General features: G+C 38.9%; 1 protein-coding gene across 2 annotated transcripts in view; it reads left to right on the top strand.

The window, feature by feature from the left end:
- efcab11 (EF-hand calcium binding domain 11) overlaps nucleotides 1–22,530 on the top strand; it is an 87,263-nt gene that overhangs the window by 6,098 nt on the left and 58,635 nt on the right. Inside the window, exons 3-5 of one of the 2 annotated variants that reach the window (XM_082144173.1) lie at nucleotides 2,982–3,030; nucleotides 15,061–15,162; nucleotides 22,142–22,232. In XM_082144173.1, the coding sequence (XP_082000299.1) occupies nucleotides 2,982–3,030; nucleotides 15,061–15,162; nucleotides 22,142–22,232 (242 nt within the window). The remainder of the gene's footprint in view (nucleotides 1–2,981; nucleotides 3,031–15,060; nucleotides 15,163–22,141; nucleotides 22,233–22,530) is intronic. The other variant, XM_082144174.1, reaches the window with a different exon arrangement.

The following is a 22,530-nucleotide window of genomic DNA, read 5'->3' as shown; positions in this document are numbered from 1 at the left end:
GGTACATGCCAAGCATCTTCTCAATTTCCTTACTATTGGTGTTGACAGATGTTCCACTTTTTTGCAAGCTGTACTCATTTGTGTTTCTTGTCAGAGCCTCAATCATGTCTTCTGTCACAAACTTTTGGAAGTACGCCAGTGGGGTAAGGAGGGAGGTGGCATCATTGGTAATTTCTGAACCAGAGAAATCGGTATTGGGACTGATAAAATCCTTTTTCAGCCAGTGAAACCTGTCCCGGGGCACAGTGTGTTTAATTGGTTGGGGCTTGATTTCCACATCATCATTGGCTGGGCAGTCAATGGGTTGGTGGTTTTCTTTGTCCATTTCACCTGCATCTTCATTCTCTGAGTCACTTGCATCAGTGTCGTCTGAGTCCATTTCAAAATCGCTCTCTCCATTTTGGACTGAAGCAATCACATCCTGCACACTGAATAAAAGACCTTTCTGCGCTGGTGGCATTCTGAAATGGAAAAAGTAAAAACTAATGAAGTTAAATATGTGAATAATACATATGGGTCTTACATTGTAGTAGATAAACTGAAAGAATAGACAGGGTGGTAGACCATGTGGGTAGAAATCTAAGTATTTCCATTAGCATGCCCATAAGTATTATAATTTCAATGAAGTGATAATCAACATTTTCACTACATTCAAACAATACTGTCTATTGCAGCCTATTATGCTCTCTACTTATCATACTAAAGGAACACATGCATCCCCCCAGAGCACTTACAGGTTCACATTCAAGCCCATTCGCACCTGTCCCTGGACAATGCAACAAGCATCCCAAGAATTCCAGAACATTCAGAATCTGTTTTCTATCTCCTAATGCTACTAACTGCTGCTTGGGCAACACTGAGAAAAAATGGCTCAGGATCATTTAGAAGTTAAAAAACAAACAAAAAAAACTACAAAGATACAGGGAGTTTCAAATACTGCTATAGATGCTGAAGTTTCAAATATCCCATACAATTTATTCATGTGTTTAATAATGGTCTAAGCTAAACCGAGTAAAAAATTAACAGAAAAACACATTTAGAGCTTAGTTACAATGAATCATGGAACACTACATTTCTACTAAATTTTTTTTTTTTTCAATTTTGTGATCATTTGAAAAGTGCAGTGTCCTTATGTAATGTGTAAGGTGCACAGGCTATTTTGACTACCACTCTGACCCAACGTTGTAGAATTACAACATAGACATAACAAGCTCTAAATCAAATTTGATGAACGTTTTCCAAAATAACTAAATATGTACATGTTCTAGACATTGTAATAAACACCCAAAAAAATATTTAAGCAATTTTACTTACTTTAATCCTGACAAATCCAGTCATGCAAAAAAAGGAGATGAGCTCAGCGGGAAGTTTGCAGGTAGAGTGAGTTCATAGCCAGATGACCGGACCTATAAACACTTCTTCTATCCAATTGACCTATGGCTAAGCCACGCCCCCAAACGCGATGAGCCAATCACAGTGCGCATAGCTAACCCAATACACTCGGACATTCTCTGCTTCCACGGACCATTGAAATGCATTGCAGTTAGTCAGTTTTCATTCGTGTTTATCTGTTTTTTCTTGTCATTTTAAGTTTAAAATGGTCAAACGGTGTGCATGGGGTACATTCAACTCCAACACTAGGTATCCTGAGAGGCTGGGCGACGGTGTGTATTTTTTTACCCTTTCCCAAGCCACATCTCAACCGAGATAAGTGTCTGCTCTGGATTAATTTATGCGGTAACTAATTAGACCACAACACCAACTAAACGTGGATAAATTAAACAAGGATGTCTACATCTGTTCTAAGGTAAGTCAACAACGTATTTGAACGTTATCTGTAACATCTCTAAAGTAACGTTAGGCTGCAGTTTGACAAGAGTACAGTTTGACAAAAGCACAATGTTGTGTTTTACACAAATATAAGTAGGCTAAACACTTTGCAGTTTTAATGATGTCCTGTATGAACAAAATGGAGTAACGTTATGTTTTTATGTTTCCACTGTTCGATCGCGCCCGCGCCTCTCTCTCTCTGACACACACACACACAGACACACACACACACACACACACACACACACACACACACACACACACACACACACACTCCCCCACATTGCAATCTTGACATCGCAGCCTGTTCATTATGCTGCGTTCACACCAAACGCGAATAGAGCGTCAAATTTGCGCGTATAAAGCGAGCGTTTGAAGCGAAATAGCACCAAACTATAACGTTTACACACTGACCTGTAACGTTAAATCTTTGTCTGGAGCTGAAGCTTTTCATCGACCTTCTCAAAATAAAATGATTAATATAACCCTCCAATGCATAGTTAAGGCCCTTTGGGTGACTTTGATATGATATATAATCTTTCTGTCTCCAAAAATCATCAATTGCCTGCTGTGAAATGTCTCTAACTGTGACAGCTGCCATAGCGCCTGTTACCGAATGTTGACTGTTTGTCCGAGTGAGTGGAGGGGGCGTGGCTTAGCCATAGGTCAATAGCATTGTGACGACAAACCCTATGGGACAAACAATAGGACCCATTAACTATGAAAATGTGGTTTTGAGAGAAAAACAAACATTTGCAGGCATTTTTTTTATTTTTTTTTTATTGTTAAATACAACATCACTTTTAAGTTAAAAGTGATGTTGTAAATTTGTAACCGTGGGTCTTACAGGGTTAAACCTGTCAATCTCATTTTACTTGACAACGTCATGGTTAGATAACCGTTGCAAAACAATTTAACTGAGTAGAAACATGATTAAAATACTTAAATAGCGGCAAATTGGTGTCAAGTATGCAGATTTATTTGACTATGTTCATCATATTGTCATTTTATAACATTAATGGAATACAAATTTTAATCTGACAGGGCTTTGAGCTTTTTTTTGAAAAACAATGAGTTTTGCTTAATGTTTTGTTAGTTTTTTGTATATTTCTAATCATATTTTAACAGTCATTTTGTATGTTCTCTTGCAGTCAGAGACAAATATCTTGATGGAGAATGGCACTAATAAGGACTGTCCAGGTAAAGGCAAAATATAGTACCAGTCATATTAAATTAATGCATCACAGTTTTTTGTACTGTTGTAGACATGCCATATCTATGTATTTTAGTGTTTTGCAATTCACCTTCAGCAGACACTCAACCCACATGGATGTGCACTCCAAAATGATATGCACAATTTCTCTCCTGATTTATTTTTCTATGTGGAAAACTAAATTTTATACCACTCAGGCAAAGTGAAAGGAAAAGGAGCTTGACGTAGATACTGTGTAATCTTTTTACACATTGCCAGTAATGAAATCCTGACAAACAGTGGTAAATAATGTTGCCGTGAAATGCATACAGGATTTCTACTGGCCCTTTTGACAGACAGAAACACAGGAAAATGGGGGTTTGGCAGGACAGCATTTTGAAGGAGACATTAAATGGTTGAAGACCTAGATTAGTAAGTAATTTGTTTCTTGTTTTATCCCACAAGCAAATTGCTTTTGTATACTGCCCTGTGGGAAAGCATAAGATAATCTAGTTAAAGTGGCATGCTTTGTGTGATGAAATATTCCACCATTAAATCTTGCTTAGAGCAAATGGTGAATTAAATTGCCCCTCTTTTGAATTTCATGTGATTACTAAATTAGTGATGGTCGGGAGGAGAGGGTTGCTGGTGGTGATGTGGGAGGCTTGACTAGACTCAGCAGTGAAATGCTTTGGCAGGCTCATCGCACAGAAAAGAGGCCACTTAAGGCTTCAGTGCTACACGGCGTTCACAATACTACTGCCACTTGTTTAGCCTACTCACCCCCTTTTCTCTTTATCTCACTCACTCTCTTTCTTTCTTTTCTTTTTTTTTTTTGTTAGGGATATGATAAAAGATAGATTCAAACATGCATTATCTGCATGAGAGCCACAGTTTAATGTGCCAGAGCATATGTGGTAACCACTAGGCTATGGACCTTAGTCAGGGTAGACGCCAAATTGAATTTTACACAAAAACAAGGTGGTGAGGGATAGCCTTATATGGCATTCACTGTATAAAGGTCCCAGATCACATGTAATTTTCAAAACTCATAACTTTCAAAACTGTTTATGGAGGTTTTGTCTGCTGAAAGTCTTAGTCCTAGTCTGTCTTTGAATAATAGTTTGTTGATTATTAGTTGTTTGCATTTGATTAGGGTCGCCACCTTCGGTGTGCTTATTCAGGGGCACATTATCAAAAGCAAAATACACATTATTATAGTAAAATATTATACACATATTATAAGGCATATGTAAAATGAATGTTACTTAAATACATTCTTTTTAGTAATTCATTGTTGGTTCATGTTAGTTCACACTGCATATATGTTAGAAAAAAAAAAAATTCTTATGAAACCCTATTGTAAAAGTTTCCTACATGATAATAAACTAAAATATAAAGATTTTGTGACTCAGATAAGCCATTAAGGCAGGTATTGGTATAGACAACTATGCATACTGATGGGCACATTATTTAAACGGCTTTCTGATGGGCACCTTTTGTATTCTGTAATGCAAATACAATCCTAGTCAGTAGAATGATAATTAGGCTATAAGACATTTATTGGTATAGACTACTATGCTTATTCATGGGTTTCATCAGGTCCCTTTCCACAGGTGTATAAAATCAAGCACCTAGATTATGAATGCAGACTGCATTGTGCTTGATTAATACACCTGTGGAAAGGGACCTGATGAAACCCATGAATTGATGGGCACATTATTTAAACGGCTGTCTGATGGGCACCTTTTGTATTCTGTAATGCAAATACAATCCTAGTCAGTAGAATGATAATTAGGCTATAAGACATTTATTGGTATAGACTACTATGCTTATTGATGGGCACATTATTTAAACGGCTGTCTGATGGGCACCTTTTGTATTCTGTAATACTGTAAACAGTGTAAGCAGTTTCACATTTAAAAGTACCATTAACAGAAGTGACCATATCTAAAAACATTTGAACAGACAAATACTTACAACTGCAATAAATACATAAAAACATACCTGTAGAGCTGAGTATTTTTGATTTTATTTAAAAATAGTGAGAAGATTGTTTAATTGTACGTTATTTAAAAAAAATATTGCAGTATTTTCTCTGTATGCTTAAATGGCCTATTGCTTATTGATCAAATAATGTCTGATGTAACCATGTACCATTTAGGATAAAGAATTGTATTCAAGTCACAAAACAGGGTTACGCCAAATCTTCATTTCAAATATTTTATTTGTAACAAACACAATATAACAACAACTTACAATTATTGCTGCTGCATGAACAACTGTTGCAGAGCACTTCTTGCATCTGAACGCTCATCACCAACATTGCAAGGTGAACGTTCAGCATCTTTATCACGATCACACCACTCTGGTATAAATCTGTCCATGTACAATTCACACAAGTTGTGCAGTGTACAGCATGTCTCCACCATATCAACAACAACATTTACATTGCAGTCATTTCGCTTACTGAGACACTTCCACCTTCCTTTCAACCTCCCAAACGCATGTTCAACCACACAACGGGCTCGACTTGTTCGCATGTTGTAAAGTTCTTGGCCCTCTGTAAGCCTGCCAGTATCAGGATATGGTTTTAGCAACCATTTCTGCAATGGGTAAGGAGAATCACCAAGAATGAAGTAGCCAACATCAGTTCCACATATGTTTTTTACTCTGCCAGAAAAACCATTACTGTTTGTGGCCCAAGCCCATAGGCGTGACTTTCTGAGGACACTAGCGTCGTGTTCTCTCCCTGGCTGTCCAACATTCAGGTCCCAGAACATCCCTTTGCCATACACAGTTGCTTGTAAAATTATGGAGTGCCAACCTTTTCTGTTGTGGAAATCTGATTGATATTGTGGAGGTTTTAATATAGGGATGTGAGAACCATCAATAGCACCCACGCACTGTGGAATTCCAAACCTCTCTTCGAAGTAATCTGCCATCTCAGATAGTTTGTACTGGTCTGGTGTTTTGATGAACTTGGGCCGAAGTATTGCAATCACAGCCTTGCAAAAGTCATGCACACAGCGGCAAACAGAAGTCCGACTGACAGCAAACAGGTTGGCCACCGTCCTGTTCTCTGTTGTTGATGCTAGTTTATACAATGCAATGGCTACCCGTTTCTCCAGAGGAATGCATAATCGATATGTTGTATCTTGTCGCTGTAGTGCAGGCTTCAGAGTTGTACAAATGTATGTGAATGTTTCTCGGGAAACTCTGAAGTCGCCCAGCCACTGCTCATCTGTAAATCTTTGAGCAGTGTTCTCCCACCAGTCAGTTGTTCGCTGATAGGCCCACACCGCATTATATTGGTGTAGTAGTGATGCATCATCTGGAAAATAATAGAATGAAGTGTAAACATTAATTCCATTATTATGTTACAGATCTGTACATGAACATAAATGAAAGGCACTTCTACAGCATTTATAAATATTTGCTAACCCATTTACTAATACATTTTTACACTCCAATGTTTTATTTGTTAAAATCCGTTAACGCACTGTGAACTAACATGAACAAAGTGGTACTATAAACACTAGGCTACTTCCCTAATTATGCGAAATACATATGCATATACAAAATCATGGGTATAAATAGATGTATTATCAGACGAATAATACAATGAAAGTTTAACATTAACGTTACCTCCTAATTATATTAATATAGCAAGCAAGATATGATAAGCTAGCAAAATATTTGTGTTTTTTCAGCAGACAGTAACGTAAAGACAGTTAATGAAAGCTCATAAAAACAACTCTGTGCTATATGATTTGAAGTTATGCTCACATCGACTACAAGATACGAATTAACTATACTATAAACGGAAATATTTACCGTTTCCATCCATTGCTGGCGACTCTGCATTCGCTGTAACCGAATCGCACGTCGTTGGATCGCTCTCTTTCGCCTTGCAGCCAACATAAGCTTTTGCCGTTGTCGCCGCTGAACCTCCATCTTCTTATCTTGGCTTTGCTGCCTCATCTTCCACCAAGCAAACACCAAAAAGAGCAAACAAACAGACGCTTCGGTCCTCTCCATCTTGATCGTTCTGTAATTTTAGCAAGCTAGTGTCCTGCCTGAATGAACATCATAATTCCCGCTGAAATGGGTGGGGTTGTATGACGTTTGATCCAGGAAGGCGTGTTAAGGGCGGGGTTTAGGGCAGCGCTGCAGGGCTAATGGCCCGGCAGTGGAAACGCAAGCCCGGTGCTTGAGGCCCCGAGGCCACTGGCTCGGCTCGCTGTTAGCCCTAGCCCGGGCCTTGGCCCGACAGTGGAAACGCGGCTATTGGTTCTTGCGGAAGCTTAAACCTGCTGTTTAACACGAGAATGAGCCTCATTGGTTCTTGCGGAAGCTCAAACCTGCTGCGTAACACGAGAATGAGCCTCATTGGTTCTTGTGGAAGCTTAAACCTGCTGCGTAACACGAGAATGAGCCTCATTGGTTCTTGCGGAAGCTCAAACCTGCTGCGTAACACGAGAATGAGCCTCATTGGTTCTTGTGGAAGCTTAAACCTGCTGCGTAACACGAGAATGAGCCTCATTGGTTCTTGCGGAAGCTTAAACCTGCTGTTTAACACGAGAATGAGCCTCATTGGTTCTTGCGGAAGCTCAAACCTGCTGCGTAACACGAGAATGAGCCTCATTGGTTCTTGTGGAAGCTTAAACCTGCTGCGTAACACGAGAATGAGCCTCATTGGTTCTTGTGGAAGCTTAAACCTGCTGCGTAACACGAGAATGAGCCTCATTGGTTCTTGCGGAAGCTCAAACCTGCTGTTTAACATGAGAATGAGCCTCATTGGTTCTTGCGGAAGCTCAAACCTGCTGCGTAACACGAGAACGGGCCTCATTGGTTCTTGCGGAAGCTGAAACCTGCTGCGTAACACGAGAATGAGCCTCATTGGTTCTTGCGGAAGCTCAAACCTGCTGCGTAACACGAGAATGAGCCTCATTGGTTCTTGCGGAAGCTCAAACCTGCTGTTTAACACGAGAATGAGCCTCATTGGTTCTTGCGGAAGCTCAAACCTGCTGTTTAACACGAGAATGAGCCTCATTGGTTCTTGCGGAAGCTCAAACCTGCTGTTTAACACGAGAATGAGCCTCATTGGTTGTTGCGGAAGCTTAAACCTGCTGCGTAACACGAGAATGAGCCTCATTGGTTCTTGCTCATTAAACGAATATGGTTGAGCTTCCGTTTACCACAACTGATGTGTGAGTTGATTGAAGAATGTTTATATGTGAATAAAAGCCTAAATTCAATCTGTTCATCATATAAAGTGATCGTCTCTTCAGAAAATTTGGACTAAACCGCTCAATTCATATGGATTAGTTTTACGATTCTTTATGAACTTTTTGAAGCGTCAAAGTTTCAGTTGCGTAGCTGTCTATGGAGGGACAGAAAGCTCTTAGATTTAATCAAAAATATGTTCCGAAGATGAACGAAGAGACTTACGGGTTTTAAACGTCATGAGGATGAGTAATAAATGATTAATTTTCATTTTTGGGTGAACTATCCTTCTTAGTCAGACAGTCCACAGTGAGGAACTGAAAATGCCTATCGGCAAACTGTGAAGTTGGCCTTACATTCATCATTAGTTACTGGACAGACCCATTGAGAACTTTTTCCAGTTCAGCCCTATATTTGGAGAGCCTCTTGAGACTTGAGCTCGACCTGCTTAATAAAAAAAGCGCATGTTTACGTTGCACGACTTTGAGACTCCGTCGCTATGGAAACAACGATGCTACAATCACATATAGCAGCATACATAACACACATATCACACATAAATCACTCTACTAATTGTGAAATTGATTTCTTTATATATTTGCTATTAGTATCCTCCACACTGCAAAATCCTTATGTGTTTATTCAACTATTAGTGGGCCTAAAATACAGGACAGATTCCGTCCTGAAATGATTTGATATGGGACACATCATTTACCCTTTAAATACTGGATGATCCCGTATTTTACGGGACGGGTGGCAACTATGGGTGGGCGATATGAACAAAATCTTATTTCACAGTATGATCAATTTTATTTTAGTATGACGCATGTATAGAAATCTATTATCAACCATTTATTGGTTAACATGATGAAAGTAATTATTAGATAATCAGTATTGACCAGACTTTTAATTATCTGTGCATCCCTACATAAAAGGCCAACATTTGCTGAGAATACTACAGGAAAACTCAGAAAATGTCACAGCCATACGGTATATACTGAACTGCAGTCAGGTTGTAAACATGAACTCGTTCCAGGCTTTGTTTGGCAAATATTTAATTATGATGGGCTTTGATTCGAAAAGCCCAGACAAAATTTAATGCTTGACTAACCAGAATGGTGCATTAGATGATCTGAAGCTTTAGATTTAGTCTTTTAATCTCCAAAAAAACTTCCTATGTTGTTTAAGGAAAATTCATTCAGCATCCATGTAATGTTTGTTTTCTGGCTTCCAACCTGGTCTGGAATGGCTCAGGGACAGATGTGATAAGGGAGGGAGCACATCAAATCAGAGATGTCCATGATTTTAAAGAGGAGCTCTGGGCGAGAACACTGTTGCACGTTTTCCTGTGTGTGTGTGTGTAAGTCAGGCAGCGGCCTGTTCTGGTAAATGAGTCACGCAAAAGAGGAGAGCAGATGTGAGGATGTGAGAGAGATGGGGAGGTTGGCACGAAGAAAACCAATTGAAGAAAGAAGAGCGTAGAAAGACCCCAAGGTAGTGAAGATGGTAGAGAAACCGAAATTAAGAAAGGGGTGGGAAGGACGTACAGGCCACCCAGTTGACACTTCCTTGATTGATGGTCTCTCTATCACAGGGAATGGCAGTCAGCCCTGATCTGACTTCCAGCACCACCATAGTTTAAAGGCAGGAGGGAAACAGAGAGAGAAAGAGAGATGGGTTTTAAAGAGGTCTGCACAGCTTTGTCTTTCATTTGTTGGCAAAAATATGGAGGAACCAAACCTGCAGAAATCCCTGCGTAGCTTTAGTGCATCATTGGTTGATTGCTCACGAAGAAACGTCAAATCTAACTAAGCAATAGAGATCTGAGTTTGCTACAGGATCAGGCAGATCAACTGAAAAGTTATTTTTACCTATTTGCATTGTCTAATTATTTTCTAGCTACCATGATTTAAGAAATGGAAACATGAAGCTATATCCTGCTACTTATGTGAACTTTCCTCTCAGCATCGTCATCAAGCCCAAAACCATCAACAATGTTGGCAGATTATAAATTGATGACACCCAGACACCTAGTGGATGGAAGGATTCTAGTCTAATGCCTGTTTTATTAAACGGAATTAACGGAACAATTCAGGGCTGCATTTCCCAAGAGCATCGTGAGCCTCAGTAGTTCATAGAGACCTTTGGTGCAATTTAGGATAAACTTTAGAAAAAGTTTAGGATAAATGAAGCTGCTTTTCCACCGTTGGGAAGAACAGTTCTAAGAACGGTTCCAGTTATGTTTCCAGTTGAGCCTGGTATGGCATGGCACCATTACAAACCGTTCTTGGTCCGGTATTCTCAGTACGTTTGGCTAACGACTAACCGTGCCGAACCTACTGGTCTGGTAGAATGCGTGTAGTGACGTTCGCCACCCAGGATTGGTCACTTGTCTGTTGCCTGGCTACCAATTTCTCTGTAGCTGGCTAAGCACACTATAGACCTTATGTAGCCCCACCCCTTTTCAGCGCTCATTGTCTTTTGACTTCCGGTCTGTATTTTCACAGCGATCTTGCGTATTTATGAATGAACGGCTCGTTTTAAAATCTTCCCGGTCTACTGCCATTCGTTAAGACATCTGCTTTAAACATTGCAATCCTCATGATAACTTTCCTTAACTTTACATTAAGTAAATCCACTTGAAAAGCGAATTACTCCTGGACAGCAATGACAGAAATATACAGAGCGACCACAAAAACGGAAGTTCAAAGACAATATTCTAAAGATGGCGGCGCCCTCGTTTCTCTGGCGCATAAGCTCTATCATGCACAAGCGTAGTGACGAACTTCCGCTGTCACCAGAAGTCGGCATGTCTGTTTCCGGTTTACTTGCGCGTCATCCAAAATGTCTATTTTGTGCAGCCATTGCGCACGAAGGTTGGTGTCCTTCGGGAAGCGGTGGAAACTCAAATGGCTGTTATATCGACTTGAAGCAGAGCAAAGTGGCACACAGCAGTGCTCCTTAGATCCACCTACAGTTCTTAGAAACTTAGATGTGTCACGCACATTATATCTCTTTTTTCGTACAACAGCAGCACTCATCTTGTTTGTTTATAGCGGATGCGGATGAAGACAGTCGTAAACCGGAAACTGATATGCCAACTTCTGAAAATAGCGGAAGTTCGTCACTACGCTTGTGCACGTAGCCTATTTGAGCGACGTAAACACAAAATAAAATAATATATCTATAAATAATAATAAAATAAATAAAATCTGATCATTGTCCATAACAAAGTCACTATTTACATCTCATATCATCAGTAAAGACTGATGCATTTGTATTACATTGCAAATAGCGGCTGTTATCAGCCCCACAGTGGAAAATGAAACCATTATCCGGTTGGCTCTGATCTGCACGGAATGGAACGGTCAAGCAAAGAAAATGGTTTGGTCCAACGGTGGAAAAGCGGCTTTTAAGTAGTGCAGCAGTAAACTGCATTTTATGACAATGACCTGATTTGGACGTAAATTTGGGGCTTTTAGGGAGGAACGAAAGCACAGCACTATGAAAAAAAAAATCACTAAAATTGCACAGCCCTAGTTTCTTGCTTGTCATTGCTGTAAGGTTGCTCTGCAATACAATCACGTTGCAATTTTTTATTTATTTATTTATTATTATTATTTGTATTTATTTTTGTTAATTTTGTTAAACTCTTTAACCTTTATTTAGCTGATAAAAGTACAAAGAAAAAAATCTAATGTATTCACTGGCCAACTTACTTGTATTTTGTAAATATATATATTTTTTGATTTGATGGTTGCAACACGCTAAAAAAGTTGGGACAGAGGCAAAATAAAAGTGAAAGCTTATAGAATAGCCAAGTTAAACTGTTAAACAGTCCACAATTAGTAGAAGAACTGGTAATTGTAAATGTAAATGTAATTGGTGAGGGTATTGTGTTTTGGTATAAAATCCTCCAAAGACTCATGGCTCACCACTTTGTGCCAAATATCATGAAAGAATTGTCAAACAATTCAAAAATCACATTTCTCAATGCAAGATTGCAAAGTATTTAGGTTTTTCACCATCTACCATATATAATATTGTGAAAAGATTCAGGGAATCCAGAGAAATCTCAGTCCGTATAGGGAAAGGCAGGAAGCCTCTGTTGAATATGCGTGACCTCAGAGTCACGCACATTACATGAGAAACCATCATTCTACTATGTCAAATAAAGCCACATGTGCTTGGAAGTACTTTGGAATACTGTTGTCACTCAACAGTCTGCCGCTGCATCAAGAAATGCAACTCAAATCTCTGCTACGCAAGGATAAACATCTGTTCAATGCAGAGATGCTGCCGAGTTCTCTGGGTGCAAGCTCATCTAAGATGGTCTAAGACCATCTGCTGTGGTCAGATGAGTCCATGTTTCAACTTGTGTTTGGGAAAAACTGACATTGAGTTCTCAGTCCCAATGACCAAAGGGACCATCCTGACTTTCATCGGCGACAGTATGGAAGTAAAATAAAGACAAATATTTTTTAAACAAAAAAGCTTGTTGAATTGCATTACTTGAAAAAATATGCATTGCATTAACCCTGCTTGCATTTTAATGCATTGTATTTTTAGGGGCTAAAATTCAACATGGTTGTGTATTTAAGCTGTGAATATTTCAATTCAAAACATTTCACACACGTTTTCATTAATAAAAATTCAATAATCCATATTCACCTTTCAGATTTCACTTCCAAAATATTAATTCTGTTTAAAAATACTACATATAATATTCGACAGGCAATTTTCGGTCCATTTTATTTCACTTTACAAATTCGCTTCCACAAATTCAGTGGTTCAGATTCGACAGAAAATTCAAAATGATAATCTCCATAGCGCCATGTGAGACTTGTCTTGCATATGTGATAAGGTACCATTGACATACACTGGGATTGTACAGAGACATATACTACCATCAAGATGACATTTTTCTTGGGAAGCAAGACAATGCCAGGCCTCATTCTGCACGTGCTATTCTACGTGGTTTCTTGGACACTCTACGTTGTAGAAGGGATGTGCTTGACTGCCATCATGAAGAGGAGAATCAGGCGAGACTGGGCAAAATTTCCACATGTAAAACTGCAACAATTAGTATTCTCAATTGATAAACATTTAAAATAAAAGGAAAGGTGATGTGACACGGCAGTAAACGTGCCTCTGTCCCAACTTTTTTGGAGTCTGTTGCAGCTTTCAAAATCGAAATATGTTTATATTTACAAAATACAATTATGTTGTCCAGTGAAAATATTGGATTTTTTCCCTTTGCACTTTTGTCAGTTAAATAAAGGTTAAAGAGAATCAACAAAATCACAGATTCTTGATTTTATTACATTTTACAAAATGTCCCAACAATGTCCCAAATTTCCCAAAATGAACTGCCAGACCGTTGAATGTAGTGAAGCAATTTTAGCTGCGCATATAAAAAGATTTTCTCACGAGTTTTGCGTCATCTGATCGGCTCTTCTGATTGGCCACAAATCAAACTATATAAAACGATTATCGGCTGATAACGATCGGAGCACCCTTATTTATTCCGCTATTTCTTTTCCTATTATTACATTTATCTATTCATTTATTTATGCAGGCTTGGTCCATGCTGTGTGACATACATGCTAAAGTTTTCTTTTTTTTTTTTTGATCGTGAGAATTAGGATAATATAATTGGAGGGCAAAATGTGTGTCTATAAAAATACTTTATAAGTTAATTAAAATATGTATTTTAATGGATATCTGATGATAACAGAAGCAAATGTCTCTTATGTGGTGTTTAAAATCTCTGTAGCCCAAAGTCGTCCTAATTCTATCAAAATTTGGCAGCACACAGTAAAGTCTGCATGAAATAAAATTTCCCCCAGTCTGTTTTCTGCATGTTATTGATCTTATTGTAAATGATTCATTACCCTATATTTTTTTCTTTCAGATAATCCATTTTACTTGGATGTGTGTCAAAATACAGAAGAAAATGTATTTTGCTACTTCTGTTACATAGCAACTTTAAGAAAATGTGATTTTCTTAAGTAATTGTGACTTTTTTAATTCATAATTTTTTGTGTGTGTCATTTTATGAACCATTGGTGTGTATCTTGTCCATCGCCATTTGTGTTATAGATGTATGTCATACCTTAATTCATGCAGCTGGATAAGAGGTGTACTATTACTTTTCTAAGCAATCAGATATATTATTTTATGACAAAAATGAGGGAGGGAAGCCCTATCTAGGGACGAGAATATTATAGAAACTTGATAGTGAGACTTCTTTTTTGCAAATCAAGCACCACAATCATTTAAAAAAAAAAAAAAAAAGAAAGAAACACACACAAAAAAACCCTACACTTCTGCTTACTAACTTTTAGTTCATTTTGTTCACGTAGTACTCTTTTATCACTTGTCCGTTATGTGTGAGATTCTCAAAGGACGTATTACAGCTTATGTTTTGGCATGACTTAAAGTGCAGTGGAGCCGTCACGTTTGTCCTTGGATCTCTTAATTAATTTGAGCTTTTCCCAATAGAGGTTTATCCCCCAGTTTCTCAGCCATCACTGTCAGCGTGGCCCACCCAGATCCCCACGCCAAACTCCATCTGTATATTTGCTGTTTTGTGAGAATTTTATCTAGAACTCCCCAGCCTACCCTTTTCATCTCAATAACAGCACTCAGAGAAAAAATTACTACCCTGCAGGCAAGAGAGAAAGATATTACTCCTTTAAACACAGTGCTTTCAGATGACTGCCATGTAAAGGAAGAACCTGCACTTCAGACGAGAGCCTTGTAAACCCAGCATTCTTTCTCCTCCTCTCTTTCTCTCTCTCTGAAAGGGGTCCCACTGGAGCAGTTTGTGCCTCTCATGGGGAGGAAGATGTCATCAGAAGATCCATATGAGAAGACAAGGCAGATCTTCACTGCATTTGATATACATTGTATGTTCCTCCACTCTTTGCATTATGCATGTTTAACCCTCTGGTGCTCTCTGTGTGGCGGTCCAAAATTACAGATTTTTTTCATTTTTTCAATGAAAGGTATGTACTATTTTTTGTTTGATAATGTTTTTTTTATTTAATAATTTGTATTTTAGCGGATTTGATGGTACTACATTATAATTGCATTAGTTATAATCCATTTGTTCACGTTTTGAGCATAGACCTGAAAATTTTATTTCCAACTTAAACTGTCGTAAATCCTGAATGCTTTGGAGCAAAGACTTAAGTTTTTAAAGACGACACTTGGCAAATTATGGCTGAAGTGAAAAAAGTTTAAAAAAGAGAACTTAAAGTTACAGAATTTTATGTTTATTGTTATGAAAAATGCACAAAAATTTAATTTCAATTTTTTTATATTTATATAAATCTAAACAAGTTGTGTTCCAAATTTGAGCTTGATATCTCAAAAAATTAGCTTTCAGTAAGATTTTGTTTGGCCGCAGTACCAAAAGAGTTCACTAGATGAAATTAGTCTCTCATTCATTTCCAATGCGGTAATTTTTGACCGCGAGGAACACAAGTGTGACTATTTTTTTCAGGACCATTTAACCTTTTCGAATCATGTTCATGATTTTTTTGTGTGTTGTTCACATAGCAAGTGCCAAAACCTTTACCAAGTTCCGTACCATTCCAATGAAGTAAAAAAAAATAAAAAAAAAATAAAATAAAATGTTCGGTCTAAAATGACAGAAAAGCACCAGGGGTCATGACATGGATTTTTACATTTATTTTAATATGTTTCCATGAGGCACTTATAATGTTTTTTAAATGTTTTTTTTTTTTTTTTTACAAACTAACAAATATATATGTGGAAAAACCTTCATTTGCAGACAAAGCATTATGAAATCATTTACTTACGATTTGATTTGTGATGCAGCTGCTGTCAGATCCACACAATACAGATCCACACAATACATTTGGCTGGTGCATCTTTCAACAAAAGTTTCTTTGTGAAATCTGCATTGCACTGTGCCTTATTTATAAAACAAATTGTTTTATAAAACAATCCACTTGTTTCCAATGCTGGAATCCTGTACAGAGACACAAATGAGCTGTTCAAACTGGACGTGTCATAGAAAAGATTCTTTCACTCTTCCATTTGTCCTGGTGTCGACAGACTCAAGCATGTGGAGTATGTCAGAAACTGAATGTGCATCTGTATACCTTATCCAGTGTAGACAGCATCAGTGATTATATATATACATTTTTTTAAGCTCACATCCAGTTTAGGCAAATGCCAGCCGATAAGTGACTGAATGATCACAAATCTCTCAATATCAAAATGAGTCGGACCTTGATTAAATAAATGTTTTGTTTATAACAAGGAGGATGTTTTAAGCTTTGAAACTTGAAGAATGTTTAAATTGTACAAAGACCTCTTATGTCAAAAGATCAAGGTAAATTTGATTTCTCATGCCATGACCCCTTTAACACTTTTGACTTTATACATTTTACTTAATTGATACAAAATTAGACTGGTTATATATCTTCCTGCAGACTTCATGATTTTTATTTGATGTTAAAGATGTTAAAGAATAGAGAATCTATAGAAATGCACAGCCCAGCATAAGCAAATCTGTTTTGGGATTGTCTTCTGTGTAAGTACAAGGCATTTGCACATTAAATCTGTGATTTTAGCTGACACTTTTCAGTGCAACTAACAGAACAGTACACATATCACACTATCACAAGTGCTAGGATAGGTGGAATACACGACACAAACTAAGTTTAGGCCACATTAGCCAGGGAAAACTATAAGTAGACATTATCAGAGGCCTAGAATGTCCTCTGGCTGGTGGACAGATGTAAACCTTCTTGATCTGATTGGTTACTACCTTTGTGACGGGTAAAATCATTATTACCAACACCGTAGATAAGACCACATATGTAATTGGGGAAACTCCATGTGCAGTTCAGTATGACATTTCACGTTTGTGGCAAACAGGACGTGGCAGAGGGCCGTAAGAACAGCGCGAGGCTGGTGGCATGACTGTTAATGACCTATGACCAATGACCACCTATAGCATCTATGCGCCGCACCGGTCTCGAGTTTCTCATGGATGAGCTTCGGAAGCATAAAAGGAGGAGCGACGACAGTGAAGGACGAGAGAGGACCAGGCCTATATTTTACGTTGTGTTTTGTTTATGTGTGTGCAGCAGTCGTGAGTGAGGGGCTGCCACTTTGGTTTTGTGTTTGTTTATTTATTAAAGTTGTTGGACGTTCCCCAGTTCCCGCCTCCTCCCCTTATCAACAAAACATATCATAAATTCCAGGCCTGGTCCTCTCTCGTCTCTCGGAGTGTCACTGCCGTCACTCCTCCTTTTATGCTTCTGAAGCTCTTCTGTGAGAAAATCACGCCACTCGTCCTGCTTGCCACAACGATTATTGGCCAAGTTCGTTGTGGAAGAAAATAGACTTGGTGAATTACGGCCTGTTTAGAATCATCTTTTGATTCCAAGAAAACATACATATTTGCTAGAAGTATACCTTGAGTCACTTTGAATAAGTGTTTGCTAAATGCTTAATTGTAATGGTGTATATAGTGCAATTGTAGTGACCAGAATACATTTTGAAGGAGGTGTAATGTATGTAGTGCGAGGTGCATTTGGTGTTGGCCAGAAACAATTACATTCGCTTTTTTTTAAATATCGTCACCTTCCTAAAATAATTGCCTAAGTCATTTGATCATCAAAATGACTTGGCCAATTACTTTAGGAAGGTGACGATATTCTTTTGTAAACAATGGCCGATTCCTGTGCCATCTGTTAAATATGGTCCTGAATATATAATGTATATGTATAAGCCTACACATAATGATGGTAAAACTAATCCTAATAACTGAGTTTATGACAGCATTTTTAACACACCCGTTCTTTTCATATTATCGCAGTAGAGGGCGCCATGTGTCCTTTTCTTTGGTCCACTGTTACTATCATGCAATGCAGTGGAAAGCACAGACCTCCGCTGGGGCAGGGGCTAAAGTGCGTTCCCCGGGGGTTTGGGAGGGTGGGAAAGTCTCGGTTGCTCTATCCTGGTAGAACAAAGCCAGGCATATGTGCATATCCTTAACTGAAAACTGTTTATGCCACAGTTAATGCCAAATACAAAGATTCCCCAATCTTTAGATCTAGTACTTTTCTGCCCTAAATTAAGTCATTCGTGAAATGAAGCGTCTGAACCAACATTTGAGTCTTCAAGGTTGGGTATAAAACACAGTAAAATGGGCTTTGTGGTCTTTCTGGATTGTTTCGGCCTCCCTGGAACTGTTTGTAGGATATTCCAAAGGGAGGCAAATGTATAATTAACTAATTAATTTTGTAACAGAAATTATTTCACAAAGTTAGGAGTGACCACAGGAGGAGGATATCTGCTGACCTTGATTGAATCTGCTCAAAATGGCTGAGGGATCTTATTTCATTAACCCTGCTGACCTGCCATTAAAGAGGAAAACCGGTGTGTTTGAGCAGAATATTTATTCATGTGAAAACTCCTCTTCAGCAGACATACGATGGACCTATTTTTGCCTGAAGCTCTCTCTCTCGTTCGCTTTCTGTTTATCTCTCTTGTATCTCATTTGATTTCTCAGCTGTCTTTGAAATATCCCTGACTTCCTGTGAGCCACCCGATCAGGCTATAGAGCATTTTTACATCCTCCCAGACCTAAAATAGTCTGCAGCAATAAGTACTAGGCCTTAAAAAAATTACAGTTAGCTTTTAATTAGAATTGTGAATGTTAATGAACCATCAAATTCATTTTGAGGACCAAATTGCTGTGAGCGAGTTCACTCAACCCTTGTACGAATTCAGAGCAACCTGAAAATTAGCTAATTTTAGAACCAAGATTGGAATTCTGATTCTAACTTATTCTTAACTAACCCAACTTATTGTGATTCTGGTCTTAACTGTGTATATCAGCACTGACAAATGATAGTGCTATGAAATGCACTTTGTATCAGATTGGGATCTTTTTTAAAAATCCAATTGGCTTCTCTTTGAACAGTTGTGAATGAACATGCGCAGCTGGAGACCTGAAGGACAACTGTCAGGCAGGTGCTCTCCAGCAGAGCTTACATGCTAGCAAAGTGTCTTAATAATTTCAGCAGTTCCCAGATTGATTGTCTTTGTTCCTCTGCCAGCTAAGCTTAAACCCTCTGTCCTGGCTTTCTCTGCCTGATGTTCCTGTCAGCCTGCCAACAGAGGCAAGTCCTCTCCTAACTGCGGCTGAACAGTTTGCTCTGGATGAGATGTTTGACTGTTTCATCTGCGCCGTCACCCCCATCCTCATCTTCAATGGGGATGCGTTGGAAGCTAAAGCGCGCTGAAGTGCGTCGCTCCCATTCAGAGCTGAAGTGGCAGCCTGCCCGGTGATAGAGCATGCTTGGTGCAGTTGGAAACTCTCCCGTTCTCACCCGGTGTGAAAGTGAGCCATGCTCCCTGCCGATTGCTGCTCATGCTTTGTCGTCAAAACATTTGATTTCTTCTGCATTCAGCAAATAAATCATGCCATTATACACCTTTTTAACACTTCAAATCTATTTACAGACGAGATGTGTAACTTTCGAATTTTGAACAGGTCCTGTGGTTTCTGCAGGTGTGTGACTCGTCCCTATGTCATGGCTGTGGAGGGCAGTGTTTGGTTACGGTTGGTGAGCTGGTGTTGCTTGGTCTGGCGTGTTGACATGCATGTCACAGTGCTCCCCCCCCCCCCCAGCCGCTGTGCCTCTCATCAATTCAGCAGACACGCTAAACAGATTCCACTCTCAGCTCTGACTTTGGATGTGCGCGCTCTAAACTTCCTCAGGGGAGCCATTTCCTGCAAATCAAAGTCCTGCGTGCCAGTCGCAGAGAAGAAGGCAAAACAAGCTGTTCCTCTGAGCTTTTTTGAAAGAGGCTCCTGTAGACACTCTGAGATCTCAGCTGGTCTTACTCCTTGCTTTCACAATCTCAGTCAAAAGCTGCAAGTGGACTTAAAGGGTCATGAAACCCTAAAACACATTTTTTTATGTTAACAGATAGTCAAACCATAATTTATTCAGACACATTCAACATTTCTCACATTTATTTATTTCTCACAGTTAATTCACTATAGTTGAGTTTCTATATAGAAAATGGTAATAAATTATGACAAGAACTCAGAGTTATCAAATCAGTTGATATTTCACCGCTTTTGGCCATCTATCTGTTAGACTGTCTCACAAATGAATTAGGTTGAATAGCTGTCAGCTTTCAGCTGTTAAATTTAAGTACACAATTAGATAATACCAATTTAGGTCAACCAATTACCAAGCAATGCTTAAAAACTGTGATGTAAAAAGGTCGCATTAGCAATTAAAGAAAAAAAAACGCAAGTAAAACATAGTCAGGTCAAAGTGTCTGAATAATTTTTGGTCCCAAATTTTTATACATTTTACTGGTAGTCCACTGTATGAAGACTTTTTGGGTATAATATGTCACAGTTTACTTTATTTTGCTATCCTCGCTTACATAAATGAACTATAGTGTCCTGCACCCACTTGTAAAAAAATATACAAAATGTATCTGGTGTTTTAATAATTTTTGGTTTGACTGTGTACAGGTTGCACGTCAATGAAAACAACAATAGCTCTCATTATGTTTATTATTACGGGAAAAGTGGTTATTTTTTCGTTTTTCTGAGATATTTCGTTCTTCTGGTTCTGGTAAAAAGCAAAGCTGAACCAACGTCACGAAAATTTAGTGATTGGCTGCCTTGGCTGGAAAGTACACTTTTATGTCATTAGTTTATCCATATTATTCATGAAAATAGACTCATTTAATCCAATCACTGTGCTGTATTACGCATGAGATCGCATTACAGCTGAGAAGTCAAATGTGACAAGACCGGCTCAGCGCTGTAACATTGCATTGTCCCCCGATGAGGTCAGAACTGGAGTTTGATTATATCAACACATAGAAAATGACTGTAACAATGTTTAATTTGTAACAACATGCGCATAAGAGCGGAAGAATGCGCATGAGAGCTGTTTCTGTGCGGAACGCCACAATGAGTTTAACAACACTAAAAAACGCGGAACACGGTTCATTACCGGACCAGAGCAAGTGTGTTTCAAAGTTTTTACAGACATATTTAACATACTCTCCTGTCCCAAACATGAGCAGCACCGTGTATGTATACATATTTCATCATGTCATACACAGAAGACCATTATGTAGACCAAAAATTCAAAGAAGAATGGGCAAAAAAGCTTTATTCCCCCAACTCAGTTTTTTTTTTTCTTCTTTTTTTTTTTCTGCTCATATTTCAATAATTACACTCCCACTTTTCCACAGCTTTACACGCCCCTTTTTGAGTCTTTTTCAAAGCTGAGGTGTAAACAACCAGGCTAAAACAGGAGGGTTTCGTGACACTTTAAACCTCAGGTATACTTTGTTTTCCACGTTCTGCTCTGTATTGCACACAGCAAGTCTTTCAAAGAATACTCCTTTGACCGCGAGCGTGGACGCGTTCTAATGAAACGTTCTTTTCAAGCACACAAATCACTCGCAAATGCGCTGTAGTCTGCACACAAGCCCGCATGGACACAAAAACGGGTCTGCACGTGGCCGGTGTGCACAAATATCAGTGGATTTACTGATCATGAAAATTTCATCAGGCAGACAGTCTGTGAGCCAGAGCAGAATGCGGACAAGGGAAGTATACTTTCAGCTTTAGCCACCATCCTTTTATGGGGTGGAATGAGCAGAGAAAGCTGATTTTATTCCTTAAGATAAGAGAAAATAATGAGAGCGTGCTCTCAGGTGTGCTTATCTCATTTTCTTTGCCTGATCTCATGCGAATGTGGCATTCTAATAACACATCCGGCCTGGCAGTAAAGGACTTTTTGATGTTTTAAAGTGTTAGTTTTGTTAACTCTTGCTCTGGGTTTGTACTGTCTCCAGGTCGTGGCTTCTTAAAGATGGATGACTTCAAAAGTGCCTTCAAGCGAGTTGCCCCTCGTCTGCCAGAGAGAACCGTGCTGGAGGCTTTCCGGTAAGAGTTTGGGCCCCCGGCCTCTCTGTAAATGCATGATGCAGTGGGTTATCTGATCTTCCTCTCAATCTCTCATCTTTCCATCATCCTTCTCCTTGATTTCCCTTTCCAAAGTAGATTAGAAAGGCAGCTGGATGTAATTACGCTTTGAATGTGTTGAGTCAGAAAGTGATTTTTGTGCCCATCGCTCAGAGCAGGCCTCCCACCTCAACCACGGCAACAAGCTCTGCGTTTGGCCGGCACTTTGTTACTCGAACTCCTCCAGTGTGAGTGAAAGTGTTTGATACAGTCCCATGTG

This window comes from Leuciscus leuciscus (assembly GCF_965113295.1).
Source record: "Leuciscus leuciscus genome assembly, chromosome: 17".
Classification (NCBI taxonomy): domain Eukaryota; kingdom Metazoa; phylum Chordata; class Actinopteri; order Cypriniformes; family Leuciscidae; genus Leuciscus; species Leuciscus leuciscus.
The sequence above is the reverse complement of the archived record's forward strand: the minus strand, read 5'-3'. Positions and strand labels throughout refer to the sequence as shown.